We start from the raw sequence: 18,725 nt of genomic DNA on the forward strand, positions 1-18,725 counted from the left end.
GTGCCCGGGCGAGATCGGCGGCAGCGCCCCCGCCGCGCCCCCGCCTCGCCCCCGGCTCGCCCCGAGGCGGCTGAGCCCGCGGCGCCCCGGCAGAGTACGCGGCGGTTGGCGGCGGGGCGCGACGCGGCCCGGGGCGGGGGCGATGTTTATGAATGGCGCGGGCCGCGCGGTGTGAATGGCGATGGGGGCGCGCGAGAGGCGCGCGCGGGGGAGGGGGAGGGGAGAGGCGGAGTTTATGAATGGGGCACTCGGGGCGGCGTGGGAACGGGCCCGGCTGCTGCGCGGCCCTGCAGCGCCCAGCACCGGGCAGCGGCGGCTAGAGGCGGTCGGGAGCGCAGCGGAGACGCGGAGCGGCCCTGCCTGTTTCCCTGACGGTCTCTCTCCGCCCGCCGCCGCGCTTGATGTCACGGCCGTTTCTATAGAAATCGGTTGACATCACGAGCCGGGAGGCTGCGATCCGCCACGGCAGGGGTGGGCCGTGGCTCCCCGGGGAGGAGCGGCGGTCCCGCACCGAGCCACCCCCGGGGGCTGCAGGAGCTAGGGCCTGATCCTGTCCCCCCTCCCCTTCATCCCCCAGCCACGCACCTGCTGGAGCCCGGGCGGGACTCCCCTTCCCGGGCCGGCGTCGATGCTGAGCGGGCCGAGGGTGCTGCCTGCCCCTCCCGCACCATGGACGGCTTCTACGACCAGCAGGTTCCCTTCATGGGTCCCGGGGTAAGTTTTCCGTGTACCTCGCTCCTTGCTGAGATCCCTGCTGCCACGGGGGCATCGTCTCTGTCCCGGGGCACCACCGCATCCTTAGGGGCTGCCACTTTCATGGGCTGCTGTCACCCTTGTCCTTGCAGAAGTCCTGCGCAGAGGAGGCCCGAGGCCGGCCAGGATCTGATAGGAAAAGGAAATTTTTGGAGACTGACCTGGCCCACGACTCAGAAGGTAGGCAGGGTTGGCCTGGGCAGCTGTGGCCCCACTGCAGTCCTGTGAGGCTGTTTGCTTTCTGCTTGCCCGTTGAGAAATAATCCTGCAAATAATGGCAGTTTTATTTATTCTTCTGTGGAGTACTTAAGTCTTTCACTCTGTTCCAGAGCTCTTCCAGGATCTCAGCCAGCTCCAAGAGGCCTGGCTAGCCGAAGGCAAGTCTTCACCTCTGCTTTTTGCCGTTTAAAATCTCCCCACGAGAATTTTTTTCTGGGGGGGTGGAACTGAAAATGCCATAAACCCACTTTTTGTTGTTGTTATTTTAGCTCAGGTCCCTGATGATGAACAATTTGTCCCAGATTTCCAGTCTGACAACTGTAAGTGATTGCTCTGGGGTTTCTTTCGCTTGGGGGTGTGTGTGTGTGCTGGGGGAGGGGGGGGGGTTGGGGAGAGGGCAGGGAAAGTGGGTGCTTGTGAAAAACCTTGTGCTGGGTTTGGAGCTGCTTCTTGGAGAATGCAACCACTGCAGGGGCTGAAGCTGTGAAATCGTGGACTTTGGGAGAAAGCACGTGCGGTTTGGGTTCATTGCCATGAAACTTGCCATGTGCCAGGGGAGGCTGAGACTGGATAGTAGGAAAAATTGCTTACCTGAGAGTGGTCAGGCATTGGAACAGGCTGCCCAGGGAGGCGGTGGAGTCAAAGAAAGGTGTGGACATGGCACTCTGAGATGTGGTTTAATGGCCTTGGTTGTATTTGGTCGATGGCTGAGCTTGATGATCTTAGTGGTCTTTTCCAAGCAAAACAATTCTATGATTCTGTCTTTTGTGAATGGGGAAAATCATAGCCAAATGCATGGAAATCTCTCTTAACTGATCTCTGGGCTCCTCTGAGGCTTGCTGCTTGTTTGTGGTAATGTCGGTTTGCTTATCAGTGCTCCTTTTCAAGTGGATGTGAGAGCCTATGCTGGGCTCCTTGGTTAGCCACAATCTCTGCAGCTTCTAGAGCTTTTTACAGCCCCGGCCCAGCGCAGTTGGCAAGAGCAGACCTGAGTGGTGAAACTTGAGCCACTTCAAGCAGCATTAATCACTGGCAAGCGAGCGCGTTTCAAAGGAGGCCAGTGAAAATGCAGTCCCTCTTGAATTGCATAAGAGCCGGAGTTGGTTCGGAGCCGCGGTTCTTTGCCAGGACGGGTTAGCGGCAAGGGCAGGGGCTGGCTCATGATGCGTGGTGCTTGCCTGGCTGCCGGGCGCTGGCTTTCCTGGCGTTGAAGGCTCGGTTGGAGGGAAAGGGGGGGAGGGGGAGGAGGGGGGGGGGAGGGAACAGGATGTTTTGAGTTGTTACCTGGCAAACAGAAGGAGTAGCTTGGTGTCGGTGGCTGGGTTTGCTGGCTGAGCCAGACAGCTACAGAACTTAAAAGAAATCAAATTTAGCCTGCAGTCGAACAGATTTTTCATTCCAGTTTTGTCACAGCATGCAGCAAGGGTATCTTCTCCTACAGTAAAGGCGTGCTAATTATTGCTCTTTGATTACTTGTGAGTGGGAAGCTTGCCATTAAACTGTTCCAGACAGCCCAAGTTTCAGAGGCTCTTTTCCCCTTGTTTCCCCTGAGATAAAAGATGAGCCCAGAGTCAAGCCCAACTGGCTGCTGACATCCCAGTGCAGCCCCGCAGCTCTTGCTTGGAGCAGTAGAAACTGCAGTGTGCGTGGGAGGGTGGCTCTTAGAGTTGAAGCCGTTTCCAGTGCCTTTTGGCAATCTCTTGTTTCCCTGTAACCTGAAGAGCTCAGAGAGACGAGACCAACTTTTCTGGGCAATGCAGGGGAGAGGGAAAAAAAGGCAAAAAAGGCACATTTGGTTGAGACAGTTAAAATGGTCTCCTGATCTGCTCGGCCTCTGCAGAGCTGGTGTTGAAACGACTTTGTCACTTGAAAGGAGATCTCCCGGAGTGACTGCCTGCTACAATAACCTTCCTTACATTTCCCAGGGAGAGGAAGCAAAGGTTTCCCTCACTGCTTTGCAAGGGGCTGCGCCGAATCTGGGGGTGCTCAGGCTGGGGTGGAGGAGGACAGGGAGCCCGGCTCTTCCCTACCAGCACTGGAGAGTGTTTAAAAAGGAGAGAGTCTCTATCTTGCAGCTTCCTGGCCCTACCTTCTCATTTCACTCTGGTTTTGATCATGCTTTCAGTAGCAGGGATATGTTCCTTTCCTGGGCTGGGGGTTGCATTGGGGTTCAGTGCTTCTGGGGGAAGGTAGATCCTTCTCTAGCCCGTATGGACATGCATTCAGTGTGGTTGCCCATGGCTTTGTGCCTTTTCCCTACAGAAATTGCTGCTCTTTCTTACCCTGTCTCCTGCTCTGTGGCCTTGGCATTCCCAGGCCAAGCTTCCTCAGCACAGCAGCAAAAAGGGACAAACCAGGCTCAGTTTGACCCCACTGCCATGGAGAATGCCCTGGCATGTGTTATTTTGAGCTTCGGAGAGGCTCCGAACTGCAGCATCGCTTTTCACCATGCTAAAAGCCCTTACTGCATGGCAGCTACCCACAGCTCAGCTGCTGCCCACTGGCTGTTCCTGATTTTTGTAGGTGAAGTCCCTGGCTGACATGGGCTTAGAGCTGGGGTTTGGCAGCAAAGTGCTGTAGCATCCCAGAAGAAATCCTGCCATGGGGATGGAGAAAGCTGGGCTCCTTTGAATAAGGACTGTTGTTCTGGGTGTCTTGGATCAAGCATCAGGAAGGCATATTTGGTGCTTATAACTACCCAGAGATGGAGCAGATTCTCCCAGGGAGGCAAGGAAGCTGGGGTGACAGAGCTCACCATGCTGGCCATTGCACTGCATCGCATCTCTGGCCTGGCACAGGGACAAGGGTGGATGTCCCATGTTGTGTCTCAGTCAGCTGTTTAAATAGCTGGGAAGCCATGGGGTCGTGCTGAGGAGATCAAGCACTACAAGAGGCTTTGCTTTTTGCAGGGGTTTGTTCCCAGGGGACTTGTGGCCTCCTGCTCAGAGAGCACAGGGCTAGTCACAGGCAGGGTGTGGAGAAGGATTTCTTGCGCACCAAAAAGCAAGCAGGAGGTTTGTTTCTGAGGAAGGGTTGTTTGAACAAAGGAAAGCAGGAGCCTGGCTTCTATTTCTGGCTCCTCTCCTGGTGTGACCTTGGGTACGTCCTGCAACACTGAGGGATGGAGGGGCAGGCAGGGAGCTCAGCTCCCAGGTGATGGCTTGAGCAGGTGCCAAAGTCCCCAGCTGGTAGCTGGGCTGGAAATGGTGGGTTGGTTGCCTTCCCTGTGGCTTAGGCAGTGGGTGTCAGCAGCAAAGCCAGTGGCTTCCAGGCTTGGCTTCTTAGAAGTCCCATCACGCTGATGGTTGGGAAGTTCTGTCCCCAGCCAAGCGATTCACTGACAAGTCAAGGCCCCACACAGTTTTAGGAGGTCCCCTTTCTGATGGAAGACCTCTTGGCTGAAGGCTGACTTTTGGAGCATCTCCATCTTGGCTGGCAGAACAACACTGTGGGGGGACATTGGTATGCCTGAGTTCCCCATCTTTCCTTTCTGATTGCACATCCAACACGCCTTCAAGGTGTTGGGCACTGGGGCAAGGGCATCACCGCCCGTGGGAGCCCTCCTGCCATGTTGCCTGCTCTTTCCCTGGCTGCTCACCACCAAGGACCCCAAACCAGCTCCTTCCTCCCACCAACCCTGGTGTTCCCTTTGGCTCCCACCATTGGGTGCTGCCCTCACCATTCCCAGCCACCCCCCACCCCAAGCAGGCTTAGGGTAGCTGGGAAGGATTGGAGTTCATTGGGGGGTGTTTGCCACTTGAACTCCCACAGCTGTGGGACCCCATGACTGGATCACCCCGAGGCCCCATGGCTGGAGGAGGGTGGATCCCATTTAGCTCCTTGCTGGCTTTTTGGCTGGCTAGCTGGGAGCTGGGCCATCGTGGCCCTGCGCTGTTTGTGTGAGGAACCCAAGTGCAGCCCAGAGTCCAGCCCTGGCCAGCTGCTCCGTTAGGATCTTACAACTCGTTTCCCGTTCCTTGAATGGCAGCCCTGAGCTCTGGGGAGATTTTTCTTCCTTTTTTTTTCTTTCCCCTTTCCAAGCCACATGAATGGAGCGCTCCAAATTGTTTGTGAATGGAGGGTGGTGCCACTCGCAGACTTTCCTTTTCTCTCTCTCTCTCTCTCTCTCTCTCTTTTTTTCCTCAATGAATAACCAGCCCCCATTGTAGGGCTGGCGGAAAAACAACCCGCTCCAACAACACGGAGCCTGTTAGGCAGAAACATGCCCGCGACAGGCAGCTGGAGCCCTTCCAAGGCCGGCTCCCTTTTCGGTGTCCCAAAGCTCATGGGGCGCCCAGGCTTTGCTGCCGGCCCCCCAGTAAGGTTAGAAATGCTGAGAGTGGCAAAACCTCGCTGGGGAGGCAGGGAGGGGGTGGGAGGTGGGGGCGGGAATCGAGGAGGAGGAAGAGGAGGGGGATAAATCTGGCTCGGGAGCGGGTGGGGGGCTGTGCTGGCTCAGCGCTGGGCTTTGTGTTTCAAATCCTCCTTGGGGGGTTTTATGCCCTTGGTACCAGCTGTGCTGGGCCTTTGGTGTGTGTGGGGGGGAGGTGGAAAGGGGAGTCAGCAGCTCTTTAAAGATTTTGACAAATTAGAGGAGCGGCTAATTACCTGGCAAGCTGGGAACAGTTGTCCTGGAGCTATTTGCTCCTCTCTGCTGTAGCTGGGCTGTGTTTAGACTTTGCATGAGGCTAATACTCTACTTCCGATTCCTCTTGGCTGCTCTGCAGGCACTATTTAGGTACAGAGCTCTGAGGTGCTTTCCCTTTCCTAGAGCGCCTGCTTTTAGCAATTAATTAGCTTAAGCCTGTATCACTTGGTTTAAAATTATATATAGTGAGTGGGCTTAGGGGGGCTGGGAAGGATTGGAGTTCAGTGGGATGTTTGCCACTTGAACTCATAGCATTGTGGGACTCTATGCCTGAGTCTCCTTGAAGCACCTTGGCTGGAGGAAGGTGGATCCCACATCTTTGGCTGGCTGACTGGGAGCTGGGTGTGCCCCCACAAGGGCAAGTAGGTGCTTACGAGCTCTTGGAGCTCCAAACTGTCAAGATCCCTTGTCCTTCACCCCAGATCTTAAGGAGGCAGGGGCTGCCAGTGGTGCCTGGGTTCATCTCCCCTCCCTGAGGGGCTTTTAGCCTGGCCTGGGTGTGTGTCTCATCCGCAGCTGTCGATGAGCTGCCTGCAACCCTCTCACCCCATGCCATTCCTATCTTGAATCCCAGTGGGGAACAACTTCCCCTCCGTGGGCCATGTCACAGATTCACAGATTGCATGGGGTTGGAAGGTTATCTTGGCCAAACCCCCTGCAGTAGCTGGGGACACCTCCAACTAGATCAGGCTTCCCAGGGCCACATCAAGTCTGAGTGTCTCCAGGCACAGGTCCTCAACCACATCCCTGGGCAACCTGTTCCAGTATTTTATGACTCTCATTGTGAAGGACTTCCTCCTGATGTCCAACCTAAATCTACCCTGCTCCAGTTTCAAACCATTGCCCCTCACCTATCACCACAAGCCCTTCCAAACAGTCCTTCCCCAGCCTTCTTGTAGGTCCCCTTTGGATATTGAGATGCAGCTCTAAGGTCTCCCCCGGGGCCTTCTCTTCTCAGTCCAATTCTTCTGTCTTGTCTGTGTAGGAGAGGTGCTCCAGCCCTGTCCTGGGCTGGTGGGACTGTCTCAGCCCTGTCAGCTCTGCCCTCCTCAGCTTAGTCCACCAGCATGTCAGGGTCTGCTGGGGTACCATATAGCCATGGTTTGGTTGCCTGATGCTCCTGGGGGTGGGGTAATTCCGCACTTCATTCTGGAGCGAAGAACACCCATAGGTGATGTCTCCCAGCACCTTCTCCTGCATGGGTGAGGCTGTATCCTCCCTTGTTCGTTGCAGTGGTCCTGCATGCCCCACCTCCAGCAAAGATCAAGCGGGAGCTGCACAGCCCTTCCTCGGAGCTGTCGTCCTGCAGCCATGAGCAGGCTCTGTGTGCCGGCTATGGGGACAAGTGCCTCTACAACTGCTGGTAGGTAGCACAAGGGCAGCTGCTGCCTGCAGCCCCCTCGAGTCATGGCTCAGGGTGTGGTCTGGCTCTTCAGCCTGTGCCCTGAGGGGGTGTCCTTGCTGGCGTTGCCACCGACCCCCCACCCTCTCTCCACTCTACAGTGCCTATGACAGGAAGCCCCCCGCCGGGTTCAAGCCATTAACGCCGCCTGCCACACCGGTGTCCCCTGCACACCAGGGACCAGCCCTACCGCCACCGGCCCCAGCCGTGCAGGCAGCTGCCCACGGGGCGGCCCCAGCCCCACACCCGCTGCAAGAGCAGAGGCCGCAGACCTTCGCCATGCCGCAGCCGCCTCACCCGCCCCTGCACATGCCAAAGATGATGTCTGAAAACCAATACCCTGCAGAGCACAGGTAAGGCTTCCCCTGGCCCTGGCAGCACTGGCATCTTGCAGGTGTGCTTATGGGAACCCTGGCCCTCCTGGGATGGATCTGTGGAAAGAGGTTGCCTGTCTCCTTGTTTGCTTGCTGTGATCATGAACTATGGGCTGGGTGTTGCTGCCTGAGGGCCCATGGAAACCAGCACAGCAAAAGATGCCCTTGTCACTGCAATCTTGTGGCTCTTTCTCCCCATGGGGACCTGCTCCCCACAGCCTCTGGGGACTGTGGCAAGACCCTTCTCCTCCCCTCTGGAAAAGGTGAGGGTGGCAGAGGCTGTTGCCCGCATCCATCCGTGCGGCAGTGGATGATGGTGCTGAGTCAGGGCTCCCGCTTCACTCTCCTCCCACCCACTGCAGCTCTTCTGCCTGAGCTGAGTGCTGCTGGGCTGGGAGCTAGAGGCATCCTGGTTCTGTCTCTGAGCACCCCTGGGCTGAAGGTCTATCCTTAGGTGCCCTCCGCATCATACAGCAGCCCTGTTATTTTGGGAGCTGTGGAAGAGAAGACCTTGCTCCTTGCTTCCTCTCCAGGCCGTGGCTTCGTTCCCCATCACCCCTCCACTCCCTGAGGCTTTGCCAGATTTGCTTGAGCAATCAGGTGGTGGCATAGCACAGGTCACAGTCGACCTCCGGTTTTACTCATGGCATCCCGGATGCCCTCTGCTGCAGTGATGGCTGCTGTCACCACCAGCCGTGTCCTCTTTGGGCATGGGGCTGGATGTGACAGCCCAGCAAAGGCTGTCATGCAGCAGAGCCATGGAAACTCCCAGTGGGTGAGCATCCCTCCCAGGCAAAGATGAGCTTGGCTCTGGGAGACCTTGGAGCTGTGGGGGGGGCCGGCTGTGACCCCTCAGGCAGCACGGTGCCAGTGCAGGTCTTGGGTTTCACTCAGGAAGGGCAGAGGGACGTGGCTCGGAAATGGAGTAATCCCAGCCCGGCAGCTGGGAGGGCTCCGGTTACAAAGCCAAATGGCACCCGGCCGGTGAGAGGAGCCCGGTGCGGAGATCAGAGATGGCCTTTCAAGGTGCCAGAGGATGAAGGGATGCAGCAGCACCCCCTCGAGATGGTCCCTCTTCCACTACCACCACCAGCAGAGACCATGCTGGGGCTGGAGCTCAAAATAGTGCTCCCTGCCACCGAGTCCAAGGTTTAATTCCAGACGTGCAGTGGATTAGCAGCCGGCTGGAGCTCCAGAGTGGATTTGGCTTTGCGTAAGCACCCGCCTGGGTGCAACATCCTCCAGGGCCCCACGGCTCTGCCCTGCCACCCTGGGGGGAGATTTCACTGGTTCTCAAGAGATTTTGCTGCCGTGGAGTGTTTGTTTTGTTTCCTTTTTCCATTCTTGTCCAGATGTCCCTGCTGTGGTGCAGGGCTGCCACCAGCTGAGGTGCACGGCGCTTTGCGGTGGTGGCCCCTGTGCCGCCCTGCTCCTTCAGTGGGGGATCCTCAGCACTTGGAAGGGGATGGGCTCCCCAGCACCCTGTTGGGTCTCCATAGGACAAACCCTTGTGGTGGCAATGCTCTTGAGGAGCCATGCCAGCCTGCTGCAGGGCAATGCCACCCAAACTACCCTGGGAGCACCCTGGGCTGAAGGCACCCAACAGTGGTCTGGCCTGCGTGGGATGGGAGGTGAGGATGTGCTGGCAAAGCTGGCACTACCACTCCCAGTTAATGCCATGTGCCTCTCCACCGCAGGTTTCAGAGGCAGCTGTCTGAGCCCTGCCACCCCTTCCCGCCGCAGCCTGGGGTCCCGGGGGACAACCGCCCTGTCTACCACCGGCAGCTGTCGGAGCCCCTGGGCCCCGCTGCCCTCCGCCCCCCTCAGGGATTCAAGCAGGAGTACCATGACCCGCTCTACGAGCATGGTGGCCCTGGCCTGCCTGGTGCCCCGGGCCGCAGCTTCCAACCCCCCATGGGCATCAAGCAGGAGCCCCGGGACTACTGCATTGACTCAGGTGGGTATGGCTCAGTGGTGGCAGCACAGTGGGCACAGGGTTGAGCTGCAGGCAAGAGATGCTGTGTCGCTCTGGGGCTGCCGTGGTGCTGGGCTGCTGTGGTAGATGGCCTCTTCTCTTTCCTCTTATTTTGATTTTTCTTTTCTCTCCCTTCTCTTTCTGGAGTAAGGAGGACACAAGCAGGCATTCAAATGCCACACAGTGTGGTCTGTGCCATGCTGTAGCTGCAGGCTGGGGTCTCTCATGGCCCTGGCCTGGGGCCAGCTGTGATTTCTGGCTGCTGGACCCCAGCAGCATCACGGAAAAATCCTCTAATCGCCTTAGGACCTAAAAATACCCCGACCTCGGGTTGGAGGGTGGCACAGCCAAGCAGATGGCAGGGGAGGCGCGGCGCTGCCTCCCTTCCCTCGGGGCCTGAATAACGTGATGAAAACCTGAGCTGACTTAATCCTGGCTCCCAGTGCTCATTCCAGTGCCCCCTCCCCTAAACTGTACTCGGTTTTCCCCAAAGTTGAGGGTGGAGGCTAGAGGTGGGTGCAGCAGCCCGGGGTGCACAGAGCAGGATGAGAGGAGATGATGGGGTTTGGCCATAGGACATGCTTGGGAATTCTACTTAGCAGTCAGTAGGACCCACAGGACACACATCCTTAACTCCACCGTTGTGTTCCTCACAGAAGTGCCTAACTGCCAGTCCTCGTACCTGCAGGGGGGTGTCTTCCCCAGCAGCCATGATGGTGAGTATGCCGCCGGGCCGCCTTCTGCTCAGGGTGTCCTGCCCCATGGCTCCCTCTGGGCAGGCAGAGCGCCCCGCTCCCCAGCCAGCAGAACGGCGAGGCGCAGCGCCGGCCCCCGCAGCAGCCCGCATGCCGCTAAAAATAGGAGCTGTGTTGTGCAACTGCCAGCCCCGGCCAGCGTGGCAGCGCCCTCTAATCCGGGATAACGCACCCCAGAGAGCTGCTTAGGAGGGCTTGGTTCCCCCAGCTCCTGGGGGCTGAGGGGCAGACAGGGCTGTGTGGTGCTCAGATGGTGTGCTAGTGCCATGCCACCAAAATAGCGCTGCTCCTGGCACAGGGGAGGAGATCTCGGCGCTGGGTTTGGCTGTGCCAGCAGGTTTCTGAGGGTCTGGCCAGGGTGGTTGAGGGGCCCCTGTGTTCACTGTTGATCTCTTCCCTCTAGGATTTCCATATGAAAAGGACTCACGATTGTATTTTGATGACACATGTGTGGTACCTGAGAGGCTGGAGGGTAAGAATCCAGCCCTGGAGAAGGGCTGAGGGGTAACCAGGGCTCGTGGGGCTAGGCTTCATGGCAGTCAGCTTTCAAGGACAAGGTGTGCTGGCACCGTGCTCTTATGAGCTGCTGGGCATTGTTGCAAAGGGCTGCTCAGCATTGCCACTGTGCCCCATCCTTACCGTGCACCTCTCCTGCCTGCAGCACCTCTTCCCTCTCTGCCCCCCGTGGCCTGACCATGCACAGGGGGTCTCTGCATGGAAGCAAGCTCGGCATTATGATTTGTCCCTGCTGGGTGGCACATCCAGGGAGAGGGCAGATATTTAACCAGCTCTGTCTTGATGTGGGCAGGTAAAGTGAAGCAGGAGCCTACCCTGTACCGTGAGGGTCCTCCCTACCAGCGGCGTGGGTCCCTGCAGCTCTGGCAGTTCCTTGTTACCCTCCTGGATGACCCTGCCAATGCCCACTTCATCGCCTGGACTGGCCGGGGCATGGAGTTCAAGCTGATTGAGCCTGAGGAGGTATGGAGGGCGGGGATCCCACCTCAGCATCTAGTGTGCCAGAGCTGGGGCGCAGCCCAGGAGTGGTGGTGGGATGAGCCTGGGGGTGTGGAGTGGGGCTAGATCCTTCCCATACACCACAGCAGTTCACACTGGTGCTGGAATCAGAGTTGTTTTGGTTGGAAAAGACCTCTGAGATCATCAAGTCCAACTGTCAACCCAACGCCTCCATAGCCACTACACCATGTCCCGAAGGGAATGAGGGAATTGTAGAATGCACTGGTTGGAAGGGACCTCTAGAGGTCATCTGGTTCAGTGCCACTGCAGTAAACAGGGACATCCCCAACTAGATCAGGTTGCTCAGAGCTCCATCAAGCCTGACCTTGAAGTGCCATATCTACACATTTTTTTTCTACCCCTCCAGGGATGGTGACTCCACCACCTCTCTGGGCAGTCTGTTCCAATGCCTGACTGCTCTCAGGAAAGACTTTTTTTCTGGTGGCCAACCTAAACCTCTCCTGGCATAAGGCTTTACTCCCCAGGCAGCTTTTGAGGACAAGAGGGCAGCACCAGCTTCCCACCCACACTGAGCAGCCGTAGACATTTGCCTTTCATCTCCCCTACTGCCTCTTGGCTTGGCATATGCTTTGCTTCTGGGGCTATCAGTGCTCACCAGGTGTGGTGGCCTGACCTCTCTGCTGTGCCGTGGGTGTCCTGCTGCTGAGATCCATTGCTCAGCCACTGCTTGCTCCCTCCCAAACTGCTCTGACCCTGGTCTCCAGAGGGGGCTGGGTGCAGCGTGGTGCCCTGCTGAGGCTCTGCAGCTTTGCAGGCGGTGGCACAGAAGAGGAAGCTGTTTGGGGAGTAATTGAAAGCAGCTGGAGCAGGGAGCTGCATGCTGTGGATGATTACCCATAGTATCTCTTATGCCATGCATGGAAATTGTGTTGTTTATTGAAGCAGCTCTTTTGGCAGACTCCCCTAATCAAATGCCTTTTGATTTGGCCCTCCGTTTGGTGGTGGTGGTGTTGTGGCAGCCAGCGCTTGGAGCTGGAGCATTCACAGGATGATAGGGCTTGGAAGGGACCTCTGGAGATTGAGTCCAGCCTCCCTGTCTGAGCAAGATCACCTAAAGCAGGTCACACAGGAACGTGTCCAGGTGTATTTTGAAAGTTTCCAGAGGAGACTCGCATCCTCTCTCTGCAGCCTGTTCCAGGGCTCCAGCACCCTCACAGTAAAGAAGTTCCTCCTCATGTTTAGATGGAACTTCCTATGTTCAAGTTTATGCCCGTTGCCTCTTGTCCTGACACTGGGGACTACAGACAAGAGTCTGTCTCCATCTTGCTGACACCCACTCCTTAGATGTTTGTAAGCATTAGTAAGATCCCCTCTCAGCTTCCTCTTCTCCAAGCTAAACAGCCCCAGCACTCTCAGCCTCTCCTTATGTAAGAGCTGTTCCAGTCACCTCAGCATCTTAGTGATCCTTTGCTGGACTCTCTTCAGTAGCTGTTTATCCTTTTGGAACTGGGGAGTCCAGAACTGGACACAGTAGTGCAGGTGAGTCCTCACCAGCACAGAGTGAAGGGGTAGGAGAACCTCCCTCAACTTGACAGCCACATTCCCCTTAATGCACACCAGAATGCCACTGGCACAAGGGCACATTGCTGGCTCATGGTCAGTGGGCCCATGGGATATCAGGTCTTCCAGGTCCTTTTCTTCAGAGCTGCTCTTCAACAGGTCAGCCCCCAGCTTGTACCGATACATTTTGCTGCATTCATTGCAGCAAGCAAGGGAGCGCTCCAGGACTCTGGTGACGCTTTTGCCCCTGGCTGCTCCAGCCCCTATTCCACATTTTGGTTATTTCCTTCAAGGGTTCAGGTCCAGGCCCTGGACAGAGCCTTCATGGCTGCCTCCTGTCTCCCACAGGTAGCACGACGCTGGGGCATCCAGAAGAACCGGCCAGCCATGAACTATGACAAGCTCAGCCGCTCCCTGCGCTACTACTATGAGAAGGGCATCATGCAGAAGGCAAGTGACCCTTCTGCCACTGGGGGGTGGGTGGGGAGGGTATGGCTGCCCCCCACTGTCACCCCACCATCTTGGGGCACAGCAGGCTGGGCACTGGGTCCAGTGTCATAGCATCACAGAAAATCATGAAGGTTGGCAAAGACCTCTAAGACTGCCGAGTCCAACTAGCACCCCCCGACCCCCAGTGGCCACTAAACCATGTTCCAGAGTGCCATGTCCACACATTTCTTGAACACCTCCAGGGACAGTGACTCCAGCACCTCCCTGGGCAGCCTGTTCCAGTGCCTGACCACTCCTGCAGCAAAACCAAAGAAATTACTAGCATCCAACCTAATCCTCCCCGGTACAACCTGAGGCCATTTCCTCTCGTTCTATCCCTTTTTCACTTGTGAGAGGAGACCATCCCCCACCTGACTCCAACCTCCTTTCAGGTAGTTGTAAAGAGCGATGAATAGAATAGAATAAACCAGGTTGGAAGAGACCTTTGAGATCATCGCATCCAACCTGTTATCCAGCACTATCTGATCAACTAAACCATGGCACCAAGCACCCCATCCAGTCTCCTCCTAAACACCTCCAATGATGGTGACTCCACCACCTCCCTGGGCAGCACATTCCAATGGCCAATCACTCTCTCTGTGTAGAATTGGTCTCCCCTCAGCCTTCTCTTCTCCAGACTAAACAAACCCAGTTCCCTCAGGTGCCTCTCAGAAGACCTGTGCTCCAGACCCTTCAGTCCTGCTGTGTGTAGTGTTCCCTGAAGGGGAAAGGCAGAGGCGCCTCTCACGCGCTCCTGCTCCTCCTCACAGGTGGCCGGTGAGCGGTACGTCTACAAGTTTGTCTGCGACCCCGACGCCCTCTTCTCCATGGCCTACCCTGACAACCAGCGTCCCTTCCTGAAGACGGAGCCTGACTGCCCGGTGCCCGAGGAGGAGACTGTGCCGCTGACGCACTTCGAGGACAGCCCTGCCTACCTGCTGGAGATGGATCCCTGCGGCAGCCTGCCCTACACCGAGGGCTTCGCCTACTGACTGGGCCAGCGGCAGAGCCACGAGCACTAGCGCATCCACTTTTGGGCAAAATACGGTTTTGTAAAGAGTAATTTTTTGCTGTTCCTAAGGAGAGAGAGAGAGAGAGAGAGAGAGAGAGGAAAAAACCCAACAACAACAAAACCAAAACCAACCAACCGACAAAACCCAAACCGGCAGCCCGCGCGCGCGCACACCACCGCTCGGAGGAGCCTACCCTGCCCAGTGTGTTGAATCCCCACCCTTCCTGTCCAAGGGCTAGTGCATAGGACTGACTGTGGCTGGCACCTCCCTCCCAGCATTGCTGCGGCGCCTCGGGGCGGTGGGAGTGACAGATGCAGCCTCTGACACCCCCGACCCCCCCCCCCCCCAGCCCCGTTCCTCACCAGCACCGCCAGGGTGACGGCTCTGCCAGTGCCCTGGGACTCGGCTGGGCTGGCACCGGGCTGGCACAGCCACCACCCGGCCAGTTGGCATGACAATCTGCTTTGCATCGAGCATGCTCTGCGTAGCTGCCTTCTGTGGTGGAAAGGGCTTTGATTTGCACAGAGGAAGGATGCGGGGTGGGGTTGACCGCCTGGGTCGGCGCCCCAGGGCTGATGTGCGCAGCGTACTGACCCCAACCCTGAGGAGCCTTCTGCCTTCATCCCACGTTGCTCCTCCCTGGCCCACCCTTGTGATACAACCTGATGTCATGGTTTCTCAGCCCCTTCTGAGTCCTCTCCCTGCCCCTTCCAGCTCCAGCTGTGGCCCATAGGTTGCATTTCAGAGGAGCAGACTCTGACACTGTCTCCCTCCCTCTTCCCTCCCCTCCCCCCTTTCCCTTTCTTTATTTTGTTGTTTTGTTGATTTAGGAAGAAAAAGCATTTCTAAACTGGTTTTTGTAGATTTTTTTGTATTTGAAGGCAAAGCTATGTTTGGGGTTTTTTGCAGCCTGGCTGCTATTCCCAGAGCCCTTGAGGATGCCCCCCTGGCTTTCCTGGTGTCATGCTTGCAGGGGGAGCCATTGGCACCCACAGCTCCCTGGAATGGCTGCCCAAGTCCCCGGTCCACTCCATTTCACTGCTCAAGTCCCCTTTCCTGGGGGAGCCAAGGCTGAGCCCCAGTGCTGGCTCAGCTGTGCTCCCCCCATCCCGCTCGGCATGGTCTCGGAGCTGGGCTGTAAGGTTGCGGTGGGCAGGGACTGGGGGGTTCCTCACCGACTGCCTGGGTACCCAGCTTCCTCCAGCTGCCCCCTCCCTGCTGTGCCTCCTAACACTCCTCCACCACTCATATATCCACCCCTGCCTCCTCCACTGGCTACATGTTTTTTGTTGTAAATGCTGTATAGGAATTTTTTTCTCTTCCTTAGTTAGCTTTGGTTGGATTTTTGGGGTTTTTTTGACTAATTCATTCTTTTTGGGGGGGAAGTATGAAGATTAACTGTGGGTAGGCTCAGTTGCTCTCTCCATGGTGGCTGCAGTAGCCTGTACCTAGGGGGGAGCATTTGGTTGGGGGAACCCCACCTTGGGGACAGGGGTTTAACTATTTGCTCAGTGTGGCAGGTTAATCTGAGGACTAATCTGAAATAATCTTTACTCCAGCAGGGCTATGTATCTCCTGCAAAGCTGCATTACATTCTGTACTGTGTACAATAAAGGATCTTGCTTTCTGTTCCTCCTCCTGCCTGGCCCTCTGCTTTGCTGGGGCATTTTCCTAGAATCATAGAACTGTTGAGGTTGGAAGAGTCTTTGGAGGTTGTCAAGCCCAGCACTTGGAGCTCACAGTCCCACCACTACTGCTAAGATGCTACCACTAAACCACATCCCTCAGCACCACACCTTTGTGTCTTTGAAACACCACCGGGGATGGGGATTCCACCACCTCCCTGAGCAGCCTGTTCCAGTGCCTGAGAACCCTTTCTTGTGAAGAAATCTTTCCTGATGTCCAACCTGAACCTCCCCTGACACATCTTGAGGCTGTTTCCTTTTGTCCTGTCACTCGCTGCATGTGAGACGAGATCAGCCCCCACCTCACTCCACCCTCCTCTCAGGAGGCTGCGGAGGGCAATGATGACTGCCCTCAGCCTCTTCTGAAGATGAAGCACCCCCTGTCCCCTCAGCCACTCCTCATATGGTTTGGGTTCAGGGCCCTTCATCGGCCTTCTCTGGATATGCTCCAGCACCTCGATGTCCTTCTTGTAGCAGGGGCCCCAGAACTGAACCTAGTATTCGAGGCTCAGCCTCACCAGTGCCATCCCCTGGGCTTGGGGATACACCCTGGGCTGGATGGGAGCCTCTTGTGCTCATGGGGACTGCAAAAAAAATGTCCCCATGGAGCAGCAGGGTCTTCAAAAGGCTGAAGTAGGTAGGTGGAGGGCAAGGGCTGCTCCATGTGGACTTGACTCAGTTGAAAGGTCTCTGTTTCCATGACAGGCTGGAGGGAAGTTCAAACACCCTAGAACTGCCTGCTCAGGGTGGCCTATATTTCAGTTGGTCAAATCATACTCAGCCAGGGTGTTCACTGGCTCCCAGCCCCATCTCTGTCTAGGGTGGTGGGACAATGCTGCTGAAGACACCCATGGCTCTTCTGCAGGCTGTTTTCACAGCTCAAACTCCATCCTTACATGTAGCAGGGGGGAGATGGAAGGTCTTCACATGCTACAATGCTCCTATTAGCCTGGCTCCTGATAGGTCCTTGAGCTGCTTTCTTCCACTGTGCCTGAAGGACTAGGCTGAGCAGAGAGGTGTGGCCATCTCCCAGCCTGGGCAAAGCAGTGTCCCAAAACACCTAGCAAAACCAATTCACTCAGCATGAAGCCTTCCAGGAGTTAAACCAGCTGCTCAGCCCCTGAAGACATCTCCTTGCACTTCCTAGCAAGCTCCATGGCAGTGAGCCTTGGTGTTCTGGCAAGCAAACCTCTAACTGACGCTCAGGGAGGCTCTCTCGTGAGCATAACCTGTGGCCATCTAGAATCAGAGAGACATTCAGATGGGAGAATGTAGTATTAAGTGTGCTGGGGCTGGGGGCTGCAGCAGGACTGCTGGCACCTGCAGGCAGCAGCACTGCCTGCACCCTGCACCCACATGGGGCTGGTATGGAGAACCTTTCCAGACTGGGCACACACCTGTAGCTCCTGCCAGCCTGCCAGCCCCAGCTCATCTCTGTTCATCACAAAGCCTTGTCCTCTGCCTAAGGCTGCAAAAATCAAGTTAAGCAGGAGGGGCTGTGAAAAACCTTGCTGACAATCTGAGCTCCAGACAGTAATCCTACCTTGCTGGTGGTTTCAACAGATTGGGTCCTGGTGCTCGGGACAGAGTGAGGGGGAATCAGGGCCACCGGCAGCACTGCCGGCAGGCAGATGGCCTGGGGCAGCAGGGTCTCAACCCACTGGCACAGGAGATGTGTGGGACCAGTTATGGAGGGCAAAGGTGAGCAGATAAGGCAAAGTCTTCTAAGTCAAAGCCCTCCTCAAGCAGCTTGTGATGTCAGAACTCAACCAGCCTTACAAATCCTGCTGCAGGCTGGGCTGAGGGGCACAAAGAGCATCTTGTGCGCTGCTCTCGCCACGGTGTGAGGATGGGATAGGAGGCATTTTTCATTCCAGCCTGTCTGTGGGACAAAAAGGGTCAGGTCCTAAAGAGTTTGATACCACACTGGCTTTTAAGTACTCAAGGCATCAAGAAGTTACTTCTTATTCTATCCTGCTGCACATCACCCCTCCTGCTGTTGTATACAAGAGGCTTTTGCTCCATGCAGATGGGATGGAGCTGCCCTGGGTGCATGGTCCCACTCATCACCACCCCCTACAGCCCCCTCCACCAGGACAAGGGACAAGCCAAAGCTGCTCAAAGTCCTGCTGGTCCCACCCAGAAATGAGAACAAGAGCTCCCAGGCAGCCCTGAGGCTGGGCTAGCAGTTGCCAGGAGTTGAGGATATGAAGAGGAAGCAGGCTAAGCTCACTCCAGGAAAGACATCAGGAATCTGAGACTCCAGGAAAAACATGTTCAGAGAAGGTCAATGAAGCTGGTCTGGAGAACAGGTCTGGTGAGGAGCAGCTGAGGGACCCGGGGTTGTTTAACCTGGAGGAGGCTGAGGGGAGACCTCATTGCTCTCTACAGCTTCCTGAAGGAAGGTTGGAGTCAGGTGGGAGTCACTCTCCCAAGTGAAAAGAGATGGAATGAGGGGAAATGGCCTCAGAGTGTTCCAGAGGAGGTTTAGGTTGGATATTTGGTTGGATATTAGGTTGGATATATTTTTCTTTTGCTGCAGGAGTGGTCAGGCACTGGAACAGGCTGCCCAGGGAGGTGCTGGAGTCACCATCCCTGGAGGTGTTCAAGAAACGTGTGGACATGGCACCTGGGGCCATGGTTTAGTGGCCATGATGTTGGGTTGGCAGTTGGACTCGATGGTCTTAGAGGTCTTTGCCAATCAAAACAATTCTACTATGCTTTGATTCTTCATTCTTATAACCTGCACTTTGCTCTTGCCTGCCTGGAGCAAGAGCTCAGCTTTACCAGAGTCCAAGAGCCGTTAAAATGAGAGGCACGTGTTAAAAATGGTTTGGAAAAGAGGAGCCCATAAATGGGAGAAGATAATTACAGCCC

General features: G+C 56.4%; 1 protein-coding gene across 1 annotated transcript; it reads left to right on the top strand.

Moving 5' to 3' along the window:
* Positions 1–24: 24 nt before the first annotated feature.
* Positions 25–14,243, top strand: ETV5 (ETS variant transcription factor 5). The gene is made up of 13 exons (XM_054166378.1): positions 25–94; positions 578–714; positions 846–933; positions 1,083–1,130; positions 1,242–1,292; positions 6,854–6,983; positions 7,124–7,375; positions 9,094–9,353; positions 10,028–10,087; positions 10,530–10,598; positions 10,935–11,104; positions 13,010–13,111; positions 13,921–14,243. The coding sequence occupies exons 2-13, from the start codon at positions 670–672 to the stop codon at positions 14,140–14,142; spliced, it is 1,497 nt and encodes a 498-aa protein (XP_054022353.1). The 5' UTR covers positions 25–94; positions 578–669; the 3' UTR covers positions 14,143–14,243.
* The last annotated feature ends 4,482 nt before the right edge of the window (positions 14,244–18,725 follow it).

Source organism: Dryobates pubescens, chromosome 13 (genome assembly GCF_014839835.1).
Source record: "Dryobates pubescens isolate bDryPub1 chromosome 13, bDryPub1.pri, whole genome shotgun sequence".
Taxonomy (NCBI): domain Eukaryota; kingdom Metazoa; phylum Chordata; class Aves; order Piciformes; family Picidae; genus Dryobates; species Dryobates pubescens.

Bases quoted from the DNA above. Each gene is read 5' to 3' on its own strand.
- ETV5 (XM_054166378.1), top strand. From the start codon at position 670: ATGGACGGCTTCTACGACCAGCAGGTTCCCTTCATGGGTCCCGGG. The intron at 1,293-6,853 runs GTAAGTGATTGC...TGTTCGTTGCAG, and splicing joins AGATTTCCAGTCTGACAACT to TGGTCCTGCATGCCCCACCT. The intron at 9,354-10,027 runs GTGGGTATGGCT...TGTTCCTCACAG, and splicing joins GGACTACTGCATTGACTCAG to AAGTGCCTAACTGCCAGTCC.